General features: G+C 45.8%; 1 protein-coding gene across 1 annotated transcript in view; it reads right to left on the bottom strand.

The window, feature by feature from the left end:
- Nucleotides 1-20,222, bottom strand: part of FHOD3 (formin homology 2 domain containing 3) — a 372,798-nt gene that overhangs the window by 81,172 nt on the left and 271,404 nt on the right. The window contains 3 exon segments of the mRNA XM_048511340.1: nucleotides 5,434-5,559; nucleotides 15,656-16,027; nucleotides 17,543-17,644. Coding sequence (XP_048367297.1) covers nucleotides 5,434-5,559; nucleotides 15,656-16,027; nucleotides 17,543-17,644 — 600 coding nt within the window.

Below are 20,222 nucleotides of genomic sequence, written 5' to 3'. Positions count from 1 at the left end.
TAAAAATGTGCATGATAAAAAGGTAAGCTAAGTAAACTTCTTATAACCAGCAGTGGAACAAGGTGGATTTTAATTTTGATGACTCCCGTCTTTTTTTTAATGTTTATTTGCCATGCAGCAGTTTGCACAAACAGAAAATTATGCAAAAGTATGGACAATTTCAGTAATTTTTTATGAAAAAGTGAAGGGAGGTGCAGTCCCTTCCAATGATTTATAGGAGATGCTGCAAAACAGGATAAACATTTTCACTTAGCATCAATGAGCAGTGGGGTGAACCACCGCCTGTTCCATTCCTTGGGTAGTTTGCAAGAACTTGGCCAGATGAAACAAACTGCCCTTCAGAGCAGCCCATCTTGTTCCTTAGATCAACTGGAAGTGGGATCATCAAAAGGCACCCTTTGCAAGAGCGCCAGGGATGCCTCGGGCTGAGGGGGCGCGACAGCGGCAGCGTTGGTGCGGCTGTGCTGTCGCCGCCCCTCTCGTGGGGAGTGCCGGGGGACCCTGCGCTACTCTCCTCTCCTCAAGTAGCGCGGGGCTTAAGGTAAGTGGGAAAAGGCCCTCTGTCTTCCTTGGTGGTCTCCCATCCAAGTACTAAGGAGGCAGACCCTGTTTAGCTTCTGGGCTCTAACAAGCTTGGACTAATCAAGGCTATTCAGGTTGTTGGGTAAGACTGATTGATTGATTGATTCATTAGCTACCCTCCCCTGGAGGGATCTGGGTGGCACACAACATAAAATTATAATACAACAATATTTAAAATATATATAATACAGTACTTTAAATAAAACCAGAAAACCTCAGATGACAATTTAAAACCCTGCCACCCACCCACCCCTATTTAGCCCACCGGAAGCCGGGATGATAGAACTACACTCAGCCCAGCTGGCCAAATGCCTGGCAGAACAGGTCTGTTTTGCAGGCCCTGTGGAAACTTGACAAGTCCCGCAGGGCCCTGGTCTCCTTAGGGAGCCTGTTCCACCAGAGAGGGGCCAGGACAGTAAAGGCCCTGGCCCTAGTAGAGGCCAGCTGGACGTGTTTTGGGACAGGGACCTCTAATAGGTACTCCTCCAAAGATCGGAGGGTCCTAGTGGGGCAATATGGGGAGACACGGTCCCTCAAGTATGCAGGCCCAAGGCTGCTTATAGCCTTAAAGGTTAAAACCAGCACCTTGAACATGACCCGGAACTCGATGGGCAGCCAATGAAGATGATACAGGACTGGTGTAATCCGGTCCCGACTAGACATCCCTGTAAGGAGTCTGGCTGCCGCATGTTGGACGAGTTTAAGCTTCCGGATCATGGTCAAAGGCTAAGGTGACCAGATGGTCACCTTTGTAAACCGGGGTAGGCGGGTGGCTGAAGATGCCAGCCACAGATGCAGGCAAAACGTCAGGAGAGAATGCTGCTAGAACACGGCCATACAGCCCGGAAACCACACAGCACCCATCTCCTGCTTGTTTGCACAATCTTCTAACCTGGGATTGTGCAATAGGATTGCTGGTTTAGCAATGTTCAAAAATCCCGGGGTTGAGGGGAATAAAAGGGGCCAAACTCGTTTTGGGAATGGGGCCTGTGTGAAGCTTCCCTCCCCCCCCCACCCAGTTTATATAATGTCCTGCACCCGTTATATTTGGCCTGTGCAGAATCCACCCGTATTCCAGTATCACCACTGGAATCCACTTTCAAGAAAATATTCTGCAAATGTTACTCCTCGGCGGCTTGTGTGTGACAGGAGAGTCCACTGAGTCTGATCTGATGATACCAGGATTGACAGTTTTGAACATCCTCGAGAAGTCCAGGAGTGTCAACACGGCCACTCCCCCCAAATGTGTCCCCAAAACAGCATTTGAATCCTGACCCCAATGGATCAAGGACATTATTTCATCCAGGCTCAAACGGCAATCTCTGCAAGTCGAGGTGGCGATCTCTTTCGCTCAAATGAAGTGCTGTCCCAGTTCTCAGGAGGAAGCACAAAAACTAAGTAGGATATTCCTGGCCTCCGTTCAGTATTCTACCCTAGAAGCAGAATTGAAGGATACATGTGATAGGGAGAGCAGGTTAGCTGGCAGAGGAAGACATAAAGACTGGGGGAAAATATGTTTATCTTGGCAATGTGGGCAGCCCATAATGGGAAGTTGAGAGAGTTTCCTTTTCATTTGCCTTATTAGAAGCGAAATGCACAGAGACGGAGCTGTAGGCATGCCAATACGCGTTTACAGTCAGCAGTGTAGAAGGCACCATGGTTAGCATGCCTCCAGCAAGATCTCCTGTGGCTAGCAGACATTTCACAAACCCAAAGATCTGCAGAGGCACAGAAAAAGAGACCAGAAGAAACAGCTGGTGCTGGACTGCGAAGAAGAAATATTCCAGTAAGGGTTTTCCCTACCACTGTGCATTACAAACAGAACATAAAAAACACATAAATCTCATCACTCTTAGTAAAATCGTCTGAAAATAAATTGGTTTTTTTTTCACAGTTTCCTTTTTATACTCTCTGATTCATTTTGAAGCCAGGATTTAGCAAACCTCAGTTTAATGTTTCAGAAGTTTTATCAGTTATCAATTCATGACTAATACCTGTTTCTCTTTCTTGCATGACTGATCACCTTTGGCCGTCAAGTCCTAAATAGCATAATTAGCATGTAGGGGTTTTTTGTAGGTTTTTTTGGGGGCAATAATCTGTATAAGTTCCGCAGGGCCTGCAAGACTGAGCTGTTCCACCGGGCCTTTGGGGAGGCCGGCCGTTGACGGCCCCCCCATAACATCAGTGGACTCTACTGCCCCCCCCTCTTTTAGGGGATTTGATAGTAGGCCGCTTGGTATTTAGAAGCGCTTGGTATTTAGAAGCTGCATTTTAATGGGGTTGGTTTTAATGAATATAGAGCTATGATTACTATTAATTAATTTTGATATTTATTGTTTTTATTTGTGCTCTACCTGTGTATCTTGTTTATCTTGTTGTTCACTGCCCTGAGCCCTCCGGGGGAGGGTGGTATATAAATATAATAAATAAATTAAAAAAAAATAATTAAAAAATTTGCAGTTTAGCATTATTAAGCATGGGCATCAGGTTCCCATCAACTATCCACCAAAGCACTGTATTTACCCCAAAGAAAGATAATCTTGAATGGACCATCCCCGAAAAGCATGTTATACACCAAAGGTATTTATTACTGCACATATTTGAGTATACAAATGCCAGATAACCCCCTCTTTATCTTGATGACAGTGACCCATTATGCATGCTTTTCTTACCACAAGGATGCTTGCTCCGCAGTAGGGCTTCCTGCATGTTCCGTGATGGAACATTAAAACTTTTTTTAAAAAAATTAAAAGGGTACAAAAAAGGTGCCAGTCAACATAGTGGCCTAGAATGACCAGAAGCAGGGGCAGGCAAAATGTGATCAGAGAAAGCAGAGGGACATTTCCTTGAATTGAACCAGAGAAATGCAGGAAGACCTACTGCGGAGCAAGAATCCTTGTGGTAAGAAAAGCATGCATAATGGGTCACTGTGTCATCAAGATAAAGAGGGGGTTATCTGGCATTTGTATACTCAAATATGTGCAGTAATAAATACCTTTGGTGTATAACATGCTTTTAGGGGATAGTCCATTCAAGAACTTTGGTATTAAAACAGATGCACTGTTGATCCCCCAGAAATGCCTGCGGAGGAGTAGGTGGAACTGGTCCTGCACGGGTGGGGGAAGACACAAAACCCTGAAGCTAATCAAATGGACACTGGGGCTGCTTAGTTTTCCTTGCACAGGCAGGGAAAACATCATGCTTTGCCCACTCTTGGAAACCATGTGGCGTATTGAATCTGCAGCATGGTGAATTCAAGAAGGGGGAAAACGTGTTGGTAAGAGAATATCTGCCTTGAAGGGAATGTAAGCTGACTGCAGAGTAGACTGGAAGGGCATAATAGGCCACTGTGGAAAAAAAAAGCCTCGTCTTTGTTTTGAACAAATGACTGGTAAGATGATGACGATGACGATGATTATGATAACAACAACAAATTTGTGGGATGCTGTGTGGTTTCCGGGCTGTATGGCCGTGTTCTAGCAGCATTCTCTCCTGACGTTTCGCCTGCATCTGTGGCTGGCATCAGGAGAGAATGCTGCTAGAACACGACCATACAGCCTGGAAATCACACAGCACCCCAGTGATTCCGGCTGTGAAAGCCTTCGACAATACAAGGAGGAGGAGGAGGAGGAGTTTGGATTTATACCCCTCCTCCCTTTCTTTCCTGTGACTCAAAGGGGATGACAATCTCCTTCCCCCCCCCCTTCCAACAAACACCCTGTGAGGTGGGTGGGGCTGAGAGAGCTCAGAAGAACTGTGACTAACCCAGCTGGCATGTATTGGGAGTGCACAGGCTAATCTGAATTCCCCGATAAGCCTCCACAACTCAAGTGGGAGAGTGGGGAATCAAACCCAATTCTCCAGATTAAAGTGCACCTGCTCTTAACCACTATGCCACTGCTGTTCCTTATAGCCAACTAATAATTCCTTGTGGTTTTATTTTCTTGGCTTACTATATATGTATTGATGAGAAATTCTTTATTGTGCTGCTGTGTAACAAAAACACAGTATAAAATGCTATATCAATAGTACTGAACTCCATAGACCAAGTAAACCGTTACCTGGATTGCTCAGGCTATGGCAATATTCTCATCAAATCTCAGAAACTAAGCAGGTTTGGCTCTGGTTAGTACTTCGATGGGAAGTTCCTCCCAAAGAAGTTCATTTCCGTTGTGCAATGGCAGGCAATGGAAAATTACATCTGCCGATCTCTTGCCTTGAAAACCCTATGAGGTCACCATTATCCACCACCAGATTAAAAAAAAAATCAACCTAACATATTTAAATTTTGGATTGGCTATTTTCCCTCCACATTTAGTGGAATTGTGTTGGCCTTTGATCATATTGGTGCCAAATCTTAGGAATTATTTGAGCCATTGAAGGGTCTGCTTAATTTACTTATCTGGTATCCAGCAAGAAACTACAAGACAATTATTGATTTTTAGGAGAAGCTCTTAGCAGGCAGGTCAGTGGATATGGACAGGAATAATCCAACAGGACAGGATTTGGAAGAAATTAATTAACTTCTAAGGTTTCCCAAAGAAACAGCTCTTCTCGGCTGTTGTGAGTTTCCCAGGCTATGTTGCCGTGGTCTAATAGTTTTTGCTCTTAATGTTTTGCCTGCATCCATGGCTGGAATCTTCAGGGGCACATTATGCGGGCAAAACATTGGGAGGAAAAACTACCAGACTATGGCCACACAGCCTGAAAAACTCACAACCACCAGCTGATTCCGTCCGTGAAAACCTTTGACAATACAACTGTTCTTTTTGATTTTCTGATGAATTCTTTTTGTTGAAAACTAACAAAAACAGGCACTAAATCAGCTAGCTATTCTCCTTTCTTACAAACCTCTCTCCTTTAGTTTCTTGAGGCGGCGACAGGGATTCCCCACAGTGGAAGTTTGATGTTGGGGTTGCCCTTGATCCTGAATGAGGGAACGGGGAGGAATTGGTGCTATTGCTGCAGCCGTTGTATCTGAAGTTGTCAGAAGAAAACAGATCAGAAAAAATCAGAAGGAAAACACAAAGCAGCCTGTTAACAACATAATGTCAACAACATTATCATGAACAAATTACACACTCACAGACCTTTAAAATCCCGTGAGCATCCTGTTCAATAGATACTAGGAATCTGCAGGCAAAGAACTGACTGGTAAATTCAAGCCAATATGGTTACTGAAGCTCCGTTCCTGTATTTTTGGCCAAATTCTGCAGTCGGCTAAATTCCCTTTGAGGGTCTGACTCATCCCCAAGGACCCTCAGTCCCTGGGCCCCCTTCGACCCCCACCTCACAACCTACCTGCCAATTTTCTTTCTGTCCTTGGGTCAGTCACGCAATCTCAGTCCTGACTCTGGCTAGTATTTGGATGGGAGTCCTCCACGGAATAAGAGGGGCAGGACAAAGAGGCAGGCAATGGCAAACCAGATCTGAAAAATGTCTTGCCTTGAAAAATCAAAAGTCACCTGTGACTTGACAACGAACACACACACACACAGCCGGTCCTCCCTCTAAGCCCCATGTACGATTTTGCCTCAATGGAAGCCTCATATCTGTGCCATCCACAGTTCCTTTTAGTTCCGGCTTTTCAGTCTACTGACGTGTGCGTCTCACTTTAGCTAACCTTGTCATTTGAGAACCTTCCTTCCTTCCTTCCTTCCTTCCTTCCTTCCTTCCTTCCTTCCTTCCTTCCTTCCTTCCTTCCTTCCTTCCTTCCTTCCTTCCTTCCTTCCTTCCTTCTCTTCCTCTCTCCTCTCTTCCTCTCTTCCTCTCTTCTTCCTTCCTCTCTTCCTTCCTTCCTTCCTTCCTTCCTTCCTTCCTTCCTTCCTTCCTTCCTTCCTTCCTTCCTTCCTTCCTTCCTTCCTTCCTTCCTTCCTTCCTTCCTTCCTTCCTTCCTTCCTTCCTTCCTCTCTCTTCCTTGGCATCCAGTTTTTCCTGCTCTGAATCACTGTGAAAGCCTGTCTCAGCCTCCTGGTCTCTTTTGGGATCTTCCTCAAGCCTCATTTTTCACCAGGTCACGTAAATTCCTTATAGCCCCATTGGTCCAAAAAGTGAGATCATAAACGCCAAGAACATAACCCAAGCAAAGTCTTTAGGACCAACCCAATGGATCATAACAGTGGACAAGTTTTTTAAGTTCCCTGAAAAATCTGCTTTCCCTCCTGTTTCTATTTTGTAGCATCGGCTCTGATGTAGAATTCCCCAGAGCCTGCGCACTGCTATGTGTCATTGGGCTGGCACACGAAAGAGGGCCTTTTCAATGACAATCTTATGATTATGGATCAAGAAGTTTGTTTTGATTTGTTCTATGTATCTCCCCTATATTGTAAGCTGTCTTGAGCTCTGCAAGGAAGAAAGGTGTCCAATAAATTTTTTTAACAAACGAATCAATTTTGTTCATGGCTTTTTCAGATCTTCTGTCATGAGCCATCTTTTTTCTCTTTCCCATTCCTCAAACTGCCCCGATGGAAGGGTTTGATCTCGCCACACTGACAGCTGCCCTCTTCCTCTTAGAATCGGAGCGGCCAGCCCAATGGATCCTAATGGCGAAATACTTTGCTCCCTCAGCAACTCGACATGATGTGCTGCCATACTAACTCAGCCAGTCAGAGACATGTTTGCCCTGACCTTGATGGGTCATGCTAGTTCAATCTTGTTAGATTTCAGAAGCTAAGAAGGGTTAGTACTTGGATGGGAGACCATCAAGGAAATCCAGGGTCACTCTGCAGAGGCAGGCAATGGCTAACCACCTCTAAACATCTCGTGACTTGAAACATCTATAAGGCGCGTTACCATAAGTCAGCTGCAATTTGACAGCATTTTCCAACCACCATATTTAACAGGAGGGGAATCTGCAAGGACTTGTGGGAAAGAGAGGAAATTGTTTCTATTTCTGGCTCGTTCTACCTACTTTTGGGTTTCATTCACAAGTAATGGAAGTTGAGAAGAAAGATTCCAATGAATGAAGTACTCAGCTGAAGGCATACATGTGGGTACCATTTGCCTTAATCCACCAACATTCTTTTTTGCTTTGTTCTAGAAGCTTCCACATTTTGCACTTTGCAGTCCAGTATCCTATCCATGTGCCTGCGTGGATACCAACACGAATTTGCGTGCATGAACCCCCATGCAATTTTTTTGCAAAGTACCACTGGCAGACATTTTGACTCATGGTCTTTGAATCTCAACCCTTCTTTAATACAATGCTCATTGCTATTCACAACCAAGAATAGTACAAAAGCAACAGAACTAAACAAAAGCAATATCAGACAAAACAACGTGAACGCACAACTGTGCTTTGCTGCCTGGCTTAGAACAGGAAGTACTTAAGACAAATGAACAGGAAATACTTATCAAAAACTAACTTATGAAAAACAAACAGGGAGTACTTCTGGAAAGCGAGTTCATACAGCATAGTGTTCACAGGGGCTAACGCAAAGTAACTAACTCTGTTATTCCTTTTCTTCTTTCCCGTCTTTAGGAAATCATCATCTCCATTTTGCAGATGGGTCCCAAAGTCGAGAAACAGGAGCTTGACCTACGTCAGGAAGCTCACGGCAGCGATCTGAGCCAGGAGAGGAAAAATGGGCATCTTTGCAGATCCTACTCAAAACCTGAATTTATGTATGAGCTTACTCCCAGGTAAAGGATCGCGCTGTAGTTCTTTGCCTGAAAATCAGTGGGGTTTAACAGCGCTTAACAGGGTTACCTACACTGCTTCCCCAAAACGAGGTCTTAGGTTTAATGCTAATAATTGAGCCCAGCGGCCCAGGCCAGCCTAGATGTGTAGGGGTGGGGGTGGGGGCGACTCTGTTTGTGTGTGCCCACAGAGAGGGCTCTGAGTGCCACCTCTGGCACCTGTGCCATAGGTTCGCCATCACTGGCTTATACTTTATTAAACCATCAAAGGCTTAGAAATACTGAACTGCATGGCAGGAAAGGAATGTAATGCCTAAGAAAAGAAAATGCTAAACTTTAGGAGAGAAAGCCAGGCTGTGTCCAAATAAAGCATTAAATTTCATACTATTCCATGGCAAGACGAGAAGAATCAATGCCAAAAAAAGAATCACACACCTTGAAGAGGAAAAAGAGCAGAAATTAATAGGATCAAAGGCATCAGTAAAAGTGCCCACATGTAGGAACTTTGGACTACAGAAGAAAGGATGAGCAAAACACATTTGTATAATTTGTATTCAAAGGACTTCCACATAGCAGAGATGAAACATGCATGGAAGAGGGATGAATTACACACACACACACATGCTAGGCTTCGCAGTAGTCAGCACTGTCATGGGTTAGAGAAAATGTTTCAGGAACGTGGTACGTAAGCTGGAACGTGGAACTATAGACAGGAAGAGGTAGGTGAGAAGGGACACAAACAGAAATGTGTGATGGGCTGTAAAATTCTGCCAATGGAGAGGCTTGCACTGAATACCATCCCAGCTTTTCATTTTCTACATCCAGGGAGGTTCTCATGAACACATGAAGCTCCATCTAGATCAGGGGTGGCCAACCTACGGTGCTCCAGATGTTCATGGACTATGCTGGCAGGGGTGATGGGAATTGTAGTCCATGAACATCTGGAGCACCATAGGTTTACCACCCCTGGTGTAGATCCATATTGTCCACTCTGACTGGCAGCTGCTCTCCAGGGTCTCCGGCTGGTGTCTTTTCACATCACCTAACGCCAGATCCTTTAACTGGAGTTGCTGCTGGGGGTTGATCCTGGGATGTCTTGTCGAAGGCTTTCACGGCCGGATTCAACTGGTTCTAGTGGGTTTTCCAGGCGATGTGGCCGTGATCTGGTGGATCTTGTTCCTAATGTTTCGCCTACATCACAGAGGGAAGACTCTGAAGGTGCCAGCCACAGATGCAGGCGAAATGTTAGAAACAAGATCCACCAGACCACGGTCACACAACCTGCAAAACCCGCCAGAACCAGATCCCGGGATGTTTTGCATGCCGAGCAGATGCCCTGCCACTGAGTCAAAGCCCAGCACTACTTGATCAAATGATTCCTGCAACTTCAGGCTGACTCCACCTGTCATGGCTGTATGGGCTTAGCTGCTTACACGCATTGCTGTTTACTGAGCGTACAAAAAGCCAAACAAAACGGTACCATTTCAAACTGCACATGAGGTACGTCAACCTTGAATGGATACCAATATCGCAATAGCCACCCATTCATTCATTCATTCATTCATTCATTCATTCATTCATTCATTCATTCATTCATTCATTCATTCATTCATTCACTCACTCACTCACTCACTCACTCACTCACTCACTCACTCACTCACTCACTCACTCACTCACTCACTCACTCACTCACTCACTCACTCACTCACTCACTCACTCACTCACTCACTCACTCACTCACTCACTCACTCATTCATTCATTCATTCATTCATATACCGCCCTCCCCTGGAGGGCTCAGGGTGGTGAACAACAAAACAGAAATAGAGCACATAAACCAGAGACTAAAATCCATTAAATATTAATTAAATTGGCTCTATATAAAATAAAATAAACCCCACCCCATTAAAACGCAGCATACTAAAATCAACATAATAGATGGCACCTACTATCAAATCCCCTAAAAACCAGAAAGGAGCGGGGGAGGGTGGCAGGATCCACTGATGTTATAGGGGGCCATCAGTGGCCAGCCTCCCCAAAGTCCTGGCGGAACAGCTCAGTCTTACAGGCCCTGCGGAACTCGTTAAGATCCCATCCACACAATTCAAAGTGCAGGGACATTCCTAAATGGCCTGGGACCAGAAGATGTCCCCTCCTGTTCTGTCCACCCCTCACCCCAGCTTCAGCAGGGGAGAGAGGGGCCAAAGTCTAATAAATAATAATCTGCCACTTGATCCCTGTTACCTGTGCTCTGCCTTCAGAGGTGTGGTGGGTAGCTATCAGAGAGAGGGCATTTCCCCACTATTTTTGCAATGCCCTCTCCCTAAGGCTCACCTGGCACCTACAGTGACTGTCCTGCTCCGAAAGGGTGGAGTCAGGTAAAAGGCAGACCTTGTGCTGCGGCTCTGTTCAAGATGTCGTGGTGACACGGGCTCTCGGCCTAAAAGTGCCGCCGCCAATTGGCTGCCACTGGCAACATTTAACATCTGGTTTCTACATCAGAGGGAAGACAGGCCCACTGCTGAAGCACCATGGGAGCTTTTTAGGACCAAACAAGTCCATTCAGTCAGCACCGGCCTCTAAATGTAACATGACACTGCAGTGATTGAGACAGTGCCAGTTTCTTCCTTTTGCCCTTTTCTTCTCTTGCTCCATTTAGAAGAAGAAGAAGAAGAGTTTGGATTTATATCCCCCCTTTCTCTCCTGCAGGAGACTCAAAGGGGCTGACAATCTCCTTGCCCTTCCCCCCTCACAACAAACACCCTGTGAGGCAGGTGGGGCTGAGAGAGCTCCGAGAAGCTGTGACTAGCCCAAGGTCACCCAGCTGGCGTGTGTTGGGAGAGTACAGACTAATCTGAATTCCCCAGATAAGCCTCCACAGCTCAGGCCACAGAGCTGGGAATCAAACCTGGTTCCTCCAGATCAGAGCACACCTGCTCTTAGCCACTACGCCACTGCTGCTCCTTAAAAAAAAATTTTTTTTGAAAGCACTATTTAGAAGGTGAGTCGGCTGGCAAGGCTGGAGTATTTCATTTTTTTTTAATTGAGCAGGGTCTATGTTTTGCAGTTAGTCATGTTTTTGACACTGGGATGCCTCCAGAGATCATATGAAAAATAACTACTTCTGCCAAACCCGTCAGTTCCCTTTTTTCTTACAGAATGCCTTTTCCCCCCTATTATTGAGTTGGAACCCACAGATCTACAAGGGAATGCTCTTCCCTTGGGTGGGAGGAATCTTGCCTTGGTGGGGAGACTCTTGCATTACAAAAAGTCTACTTCTGCCTGAGGAACGTCTCCTGTATCTGTGGGATCCAAACAGATCTTTTTGCAGGCGACTGGGGTATAAATTCTTAAAATAAAAGCATTGTGCAGAAATAATCAAATACTTGAACAACGGATCTCGGATACAGTTCTTCAAGCTGACTTAAAACAGGCATATCTTTATCAGGCAATAGAGAATCACATCCAAAATCCTGTTTTGGTGAACTACCTTTATGCTTTAGAAGTCGCCTAACACAGCAGGGCTTTCAACCTGGCCAGTTATAATTGCCAGCCCTCCACATCACTAGGGGGCATGCGCATATCTCCTGCTGTCCACATCTGCATTCGCAGTCAAAACAGTGCAACATGTGATTATATTGTCTTTTTTTACAAGGACGTGTGTTCCACATGTCTCACCCCTCCTCGTCCTCAGTTCCTAGGACAGTGGTGGCGAACCTATGGCACGGGTGCCAGAGGTGGCACTCAGAGCCCTCTCTGTGGGCACGCACAGAGTCCCCCCCCCCCCACACACACACATCTAGGCTGGCCTGGGCCGCTGGGCTCAGCAAGCCTGAGCTGGGCTCAATTAGCATTAAACCAAAGACCTAATTTTGGGGAAGCAGTGTAGGTAACCCAGTTAAGCGCTGTTAAACCCCACTGATTTTCATGTGAAGAACTAAAGTGCGATCCTTTACCTGGGAGTAAGCTCGGTTGCTGGCAATGGGGCTTGCTTCTGAGTAAACCCTCCTAGGGTCATGATTCACCAGTTGGAAGAGTTGCATGGTTGCTTCAAAGCAAAGCCACCAAGCTTACTTCCGAGTAATGCACGCCTCGGAGCCAACTGTTTTTTCTAAACTAAAACCTCAGTATTCAGGTTAAATTGCCGTGTTGGTACTTTGCGATAAATAAATGGGTTCGGGGTTGCAATTTGGGCACTCGGTCTCGAAAAGGTTCGCCACCACTGTCCTAGGAAGATCTGGGAAATCCTCCCTATAGCACCTCCTTGCAGACCACTCCAATGAGATCACCTCTAAAGTGGCCAGATTCTGTGCTGAGACCTTGTCCATAACAAAGCAGATATTCCAAACGTTTTACAGCACAATCCAAAGGTGGGGGGGGGGGGCTGTCGTGGAGATGGGGCCGGGGCCTGTGCTGATGTGAATGCCCTGAATGCCAACGCAAGGGGCAAATATGTGTGCAGCATGGGGGAGGGGGGACATTTGCGGGGGCAGCATTCCAGGGGGCAGAGCCAATTTTAGTTCGCTTCCAAAGAGCTTTCAGCCAGGGGACACCCCTGCATCTGGTGGCGACTTACGGCACCATAAAGTGGGGTGCAGCGCATTTGGCTGCGTGGGGTTTTTGGGGCAGCCAGGAATTTCTGTTTTATTCCCTGCTCGCCACACTACCTGAAGCCCCTTAGGAAGCAATGCAGCTGTGCTACGGCACCACCGCCCCTCGCTCCTGCCAAACTGACCCCTCCCTTGGATTACACTGAAAATAACTTCTACAGGAGCAGCAGTGGCGTAGGAGGTTAAGAGCTCGTGTATCTAATCTGGAGGAACCAGGATTGATTCCTAGCTCTACCGCCTGAGCTGTGGAGGCTTCTCTGGGGAATTCAGATTAGCCTGTACACTCCCACACACGCCAGCTGGGTGACCTTGGGCTAGTCACAGCTTCTCGGAGCTCTCTCAGCCCCGCCCACCTCACAGGGTGTTTGTTGTGAGGGGGGGAAGGGCAAGGAGATTGTAAGCCCCTTTGAGTCTCCTGCAGGAGAGAAAGGGGGGATATAAATCCAAACTCTTCTTCTTCTTCTTCTACATATAATTAATTACAGCAAAATAAGGTTATACTTTTAATCTGTGTATATTAATTGTATATATATGTCTAAATAGTGCTGTTAAACTGATGCTGATTGACTTTTTGGTCGTATTAAACGTCAACTGAGTGATAATCAAATGTAAAGAATGGTGGGGGGCTGTTCCAGCCAAGCCTGCCCCCGTGATGCAACCGGCTGCTTCTACCTTGACCAGTATTTATTTATTTTTATTTAATTTATTATTTGATTTAATATACCACCCTATCCCTGAAGGGCTCAGGGCGGTGAACAATATAATATCATATATAAAAACATACATATAGGTTAAAAACAATTCCTGCACTGCATTTCACATTTTCCTGCACTGCATTTCACATTTTGGTTGATGCTTCTGTGTGTGGACAGTCCACACAAAACACAGCTGTGCTGTGCAAAGAGGGCTTCAGTGTGCTGATTGCGACACAGGTAGATTCTTGGGTGAATGAAAAATTCATGATGCAATCTTGCTCTCTTCCTTTCACAGAATTTGAACACCTGCCTTCTACTGAATTAGACCATTAAGTCAATGTCATACACTCGGACTAGCAGCGGCTCTCCGGACTATCAAGCTGAGGTCTTTCACATTGTCAGATACATTTACCTGAAGATGCCAAGAATGGAACCTGGGGCCTCCCGCACGCCAAGTGGATCCTTTACCACCTAGGAATGGCCCTTCCTCTCGAAAACTTGGAGACGTGGCCTATCTAGCTGCCTGCTACTGAAGACCTCTCATGTCAAGATCCCGTGAAAATCTGTTGATATGTCAGCTTCTCCTGTCGCTCTTGCCACGGAGCTTTGGGGTGGGCCGGGAGAAAGTGGCAAGGGAAACCTCTGCCTTGTTTTTCCTTTTTTGCTCTGGGTGCGGAATGTCAGGATGGCCCCTTTCTGGCGATCGGGGAAGGGGACTCAAGCCATTACTATCAGGCACCAGCCTGTCTTCCCCCTCCTCCCGGACCGGGGGCTGATAGCCAGGCTGGGCTGGCATTCGCCTCGGTGTGAAGTAGTTCCTGCTCTTTGTGTTCTCATCGTTGTGTTGTAATGTGTGTTGTAATGTTCCTACTCTCCCCTTTTGTTATCTTGCTGCAGCCACGGTGCCTTCGGCCCGGCGGCGGGTCGTGAGCATCAGGGATTAAAGATCCAGCCCGAGATCTGCAGAAATCGTCTACGTCTCGTTATGCTTTGGTTATCCAATAAAGTCTACAGTTTGAAAACTACAGTTGCTTTATTTTGGGACTGAAGTCTTACATTTAGACAATTTCTCTCTGTAGCCTGGAAACCCCTATCTTATCTATGGGGTGACCTTGGAGATTCTGCTTCCCTTAGAACTTTGCTAACTGCTTCAACCACTGGGATTCCAAGGGGAAGGGTTAGAAGGGAAGGGGGAAAGGAGTTTGTAAGCCCCTTTGAGTCTCCTTACAGGAGAGAAAGGGGGGATATAAACCCAACTCTTCTTCTTCTTAACCCCAAACTGCTGCACTTTTATTAGTCCCAGCAAAGAACTTCTGGTGGCCGCACGCGGATCCTGTTCAATAAACAGATTTCTGCATTCCAGAGTCTGGTTATTTCAGGGAGTTTGACAGAGCTGGACACCTTGGTCCATCTAGGCCAGTACTGTCCACTGAATTAGACCATCAAAATCTACTCAGACCGGCAGCAGATCTCACTTCCCAGTGTCTCGCGCTGAGGCCTTTCGCATCCCCACCCACCTGACCTTTTTAACCGGAGGTGCTGGGGGACAGGAATTGGCACCTTCCACATAAGAACATAAGAACAAGCCAGCTGGATCAGACCAGAGTCCATCTAGTCCAGCACTCTGCTACTCGCAGTGACCCACCAGGTGCCTTTGGGAGCTCCCATGCAGGAGGTGAAAGCAATGGCCTTCTGCGGCTGTTGCTCCCGAGCACCTGGTCTGTTAAGGCATTTGCAATCTCAGATCAAAGAGGATCAAGATTGGTAGCCATAGATCGACTTCTCCTCCATAAATCTGTCCAAGCCCCTTTTAAAGCTATCCAGGTGAGTGGCCATCACCACCTCCTGTGGCAGCATATTCCAAACACCACTCAGACGTTGCGTGAAGAAGTGTTTCCTTTTATTAGTCCTAATTCTTCCCCCCAGCATTTTCATGTATGCCCCCTGGTTCTAGTATTGTGAGAAAGGGAGAAAAAATTCCACATGCATAGTCTGGAGATAAAACAGGCCAAATAAGGAGAGGGTGAATCCCAGGAAGGATTGGCACATGCACAAGATTAACAGCAATATCAAATATTTGTTAGTCTGATCCACTGATCTTTCAAATCTACGAAACTCTCAAGGATGGCTACCTGTGTTCTCTTATAGTTTCTGGTTCCTTTTCTTTCCCAGCCGTGGAGGACTCCTCAAGGTCATAGGAGAAGAGGTGGAAGGGACTATGAGGAACGTAAGGTAGTTTTTCAAAGGCTGATGAGGACTTTGAAGCAGCTGACGAGGAGGATGAATTTTGTGAACAGCTGATGGGTACAGATGAGGAGGCTGATGAGCGGAGAGGAAAATGGCAGGAAGCAGACAGATCAGGCACAGAAGACGAAGAGCTGCTGGAAGGACTCTCTGCCCTAAAGGTCTCAGTAGGCCTCTCTTCTTGAGAAAGGACACTTGGGGTGGCCGCAGTCTCAGGACTTTCCGGCCCATTTTCAGTCTGGTGCACTTCTGAGAGCCCACTGGAGAGAAGAGCCAGGCGAGAAGCCAAGAAAGCACAGGACAGGACAGGGGAGAAAAGGAGGTTACTGCTGGAGTCGTGATGGACCGATCATGATGAAAACAAAGAACAAGAAATAACAGAGGAAGGGCTGTGTTTGCTTTATCCACTGACATGTGTCCCTGAAAGGTCAAGGAAGAAGGAGGGAATCTCTTCCAATCTCATCTCTCCCTATCTTGGGTCGAATCCCCACTACCGTCTTAGCCAGGTTTCAGAACACAAATGACCTCAAACCTGGTTAGTTTGTGTTCTGAAACCTGGCTAAGACGGTCGTGGGGATTCGACCTTGGTCGGTGGCCAAGCTACTCTTCTACAGTATGTGCTTCTCCCAGGATCCTGTTGGGACCTGCTGATTTGCTGTGTCAAATCAAATGTAACTATTTCAGAAGAGTTAAAGGCGGCGAATCAACAATAAATAATACAGCCGTATTTACTTGGAATTAAAAATATGCTTTTTGTTCAAGCAAATTACACAACTGAAAATCCTGCCAGAGAGAAGCCCAGTCAAACATCTGACCAGTCCACAAGAGACTGCTTCTCCGCCTCATAGGTTTATTTGGCTTCAGACGCCAGCGGCCAACAGCTTGTGATGTAAACTGAAACACTTCAGGGGGAAAAAAGATAGCTAGAACCTGTACAGAACCTGTGCATTATCAGAGTACTGAAAATTCGCACACACAAAACAGTTGCATTTTCATATACCAAAGGCTCATTCCGCACATGCAGAATAATGCACTTTCAAACTGCTTTCAGTGCTCTTTGAAGCTGTGCGGAATCGCAAAATCCGCTTGCAAACAGTTGTGAAAGTGGTTTGAAAATGCATTATTTTGTGTGTGCGGAAGGGGCCAAAGTGATTCATTTTTACAGACACCCCGAAATAAATAATTTTCTCCCAAAAATATGAAATACTTTATTGTCAAAGGCTTTCATGGCTGGAATCAACTGGTTGTTGTGGGTTTTCTGTCTTGTGTGGCCATGGTCTGGGATGTTTTACTCCTAAGGATTCACCCGAAATGGGTTTACGGGCGAAACCTTAGAAGTAAAAACTACCAGACCATGGCCACACAACCCAGAAAACCCATCACAGCCAGTAAAATTAATTAATTTTAACGGTGGGCTATCTGACTCAACCCCAGTGTTTGATAAACTTTTAAAAAGGGAATCGGTACACAAAAGTGACCATGAAAATTAGCAATAAGATGCAGGTGTATCTCCAGTAACCACCTTAATGCAATGGAAATTTCAACAGCAAGTGGTCACAGTCCCTTTTTTATAGTTAAGGGTATGGTTTGCTTGTTTTAGAATTTTAGTTGTACACAACTAAGGGCAGTATCTTGTCAGCAAGGCCGACTTTTTAAAAAATGCCTTCAGAAAGGGAAATAACACACATTCTAAAGGGCTATTAGCTTCTACAGTGAGTAAGGTGCTGAGGAATTCTCCTCTGAAGGTGCAGTTAGGAAAGGCTCAGTCCTACTACCTGTCTCGGCCCTGCCTAGATGCCTCTTCCTGCCCCTCATCCTCAGTATTGGGCTCAGTGATTGGCTGTTCCTCTTCTTCGTCTTCGTAGTCCTCCTCCTCTCTGGTTCCAAACCAAGTGGAAAGAGGCATGCAATGGGACAGAACGACACGACATGGAAGAGAGAAATGAAATGAGAAAATACACTCTGAAGCATACAATAATAGGTGCAAGCAGAGATAAAAGGACAGAAAACAGCTGAAATGGCACCCTTTGGGTTATGCTTGTTAGCAAAGGCAGGTTAGCCTGTCAATTTTAAATGCAGAATTCAATGAAGTAGTCATGAAGTAAACAATTTACAATGGGGATGTTTTGCTTTTCCTCATAGAGTGACATTCAGTTTTCTCTCTGGATTCTTTCTTTTGAACAGAAAAGAGAGGAAACCTCTAAGCAACAAAAACAAGGATACAGAGTACCAGGGTCTAAAGCAGCCATTCTCAACCAGGGTTCCCTGGTACTCTGGGGTGCCATGAGCATGTCCCAGGGGTACCACGGCAACACTACTGCCCCCCCCTCACTTTTGTGGTGTCTCCCACCAGCGCCAGCAAGGACATGGAGTTGGCCCATGGGGCAGGGCCTGCCACAAGGTCAGCAGCCACCCCCACCCCCAGTGCTACCCTTCACCCTGGGAGGGGAAGGTGTGGGGTGTGGCAAGCAGGGGCAATGGGAGGGGAAGGTGGAGGGTGGTGGCAGGGGTACCGTGAGATATGAAGAGTGAGGTCAAGGGTACCCTGACCTCGAAAAGGTTGGGAAACACTGGTCTAAAGCATCAAAAAATACAAGAAGGTGTACACTCACTCACTCACACACCCACACACCCCCTCAAAAATCACAGAATATAATAGAAATGACAGAAAATTATTAATTTGATTACCGAAGTGCAAGGTTATGTCATAATACGTTCACAAGTCAAAATGACAACAATTTGAAACAGAAGCCTAATATATCAAATGCCAGTTTGACTTCTACGGCAATTCTATTAAAAAGTTAACAAGCTGGAGAAGGTTCATCAGCCACAAACAGCCTGGAAGTGGTTCATTTGGAAGCCAAAAAATCAAGAGCAAATTCATAGCATGCAGCACGGTGTAACTTCCAAGGAGCGAGGCTCCTACCTTGCCCAAAGGTCAATTTGTGGGAGTATCCTATATGCAGCATTTCCATTTCTTTAATTTATGAATTTGCTCTTGATTTTTTGGCTTCCAAATGAACCAGGGCAAGGTTGTTTGTGACTGTCGGAGGTATTGAAACACATTGAAACAGGACCTGTCTGCTACGTGCTCTTCCCCAGCTTGTTAACTTGTTATCTGCAAGCAAACTGATGTTTGATGCATTAGGCCTGTAAATCCTTTTGATACTATTTCTAATTGTTGCCATTTTGATTTGTGAACATGTTATCCCTTAGCTGTATACTTTCAGAATCACAATAATCATTTTTTCTGTCATTTCTATTATTTTTGAATTATGCACACGCACACACAGGTGCATCCCTTCTTGCATTCTTTCTTCGGAATGAATCAGTGGCCAAGTCCATTTTGAATAAATATCTCTTTGGAACTCTGAGCCAGTTTCGTGCCTCTGCTGGTTTAAGATCCAGGATGAAGCTGCATTCAAAGTCTGCATTTTATTTGCCTGGCATATGAATATCAAGCCTGTATTTTATTTTTTTCTGGTATTTATTTCCTCCCTTTTGCAAAAGCCTTCAATTGTAGAACATTTACAACAGAAATCCTATTAGTTTCCAGCAGGGCCGGAGCTGGAGCAAAGGGGAACTGCGCTCAGGGCACACGTGTGGCCTGCGCCCCCACCATGCCCCAGAATGCCTCTGCACCAGCACGTGCCTGGTGAATTGTGCACCCCTTGGCACTACGCCACTGGTTTCAAAAGCTCGCCTTAGCAACAAAACCAACAATAAGCCACTAACTAGGACTGCAGAAATAGTTCAGAAGAATTACACAATTTTTCCATGGTGCCTGATGACCAGCAGAGAATGAGGAAATTCCCCTGACGACGAAATCCCTTAATCTTGATCCCACTGCTGGAATGGTGTGGTCCTGTATGACTACCCATCACACCTTTGACTGAGATATCCAACAAGGCACTCATCAAGTTTTTTAGAAAGCAGGAAAGGCCAGCTGGGCCTTTTGCCTAAGTAGGGCATCTGATTGGCCACGGGAGATTTGATTTGACTGTGCAGATTTATAAAAAGTTGCTTTGGCAGCAGACACCTTTATGCCTCAAGAATCCTCACTGTGTGACTGAAGGTGAAACTGTGTAAGTGCAAGAAAATATTTTTAAATGTGTTTATTTTAAAATGCACCCTGTTAAACTGAGTTTCTGTCTAAAATGTTTAAGAGATACTATTAGAGCCGTGGTGGCGAACCTTTGGCACTCCAGATGCTATGGACTACAATTCCCATCAGCCCCTTCCAGCATGACCAATTGGCTGATGGGAATTGTGGTCCATAACATCTGCAGTGCCAAAGGTTCGCCAACACTGTATTAGAGGTATGCATTGTCTCTCTCCATGACATTTTGAGGTTGTCTCTGTTTCTCGTGACAGCCATTTTGTGTGACTGGTTCCTGTAGCAGCCATTTTGGGTTTGCACTCAGTACTCTGTATTGGAATTCCAAAGGTGCCTGC

This window comes from Sphaerodactylus townsendi, linkage group LG11 (genome assembly GCF_021028975.2).
Source record: "Sphaerodactylus townsendi isolate TG3544 linkage group LG11, MPM_Stown_v2.3, whole genome shotgun sequence".
NCBI classification, from domain to species: domain Eukaryota; kingdom Metazoa; phylum Chordata; class Lepidosauria; order Squamata; family Sphaerodactylidae; genus Sphaerodactylus; species Sphaerodactylus townsendi.
The sequence above is the reverse complement of the archived record's forward strand: the minus strand, read 5'-3'. Positions and strand labels throughout refer to the sequence as shown.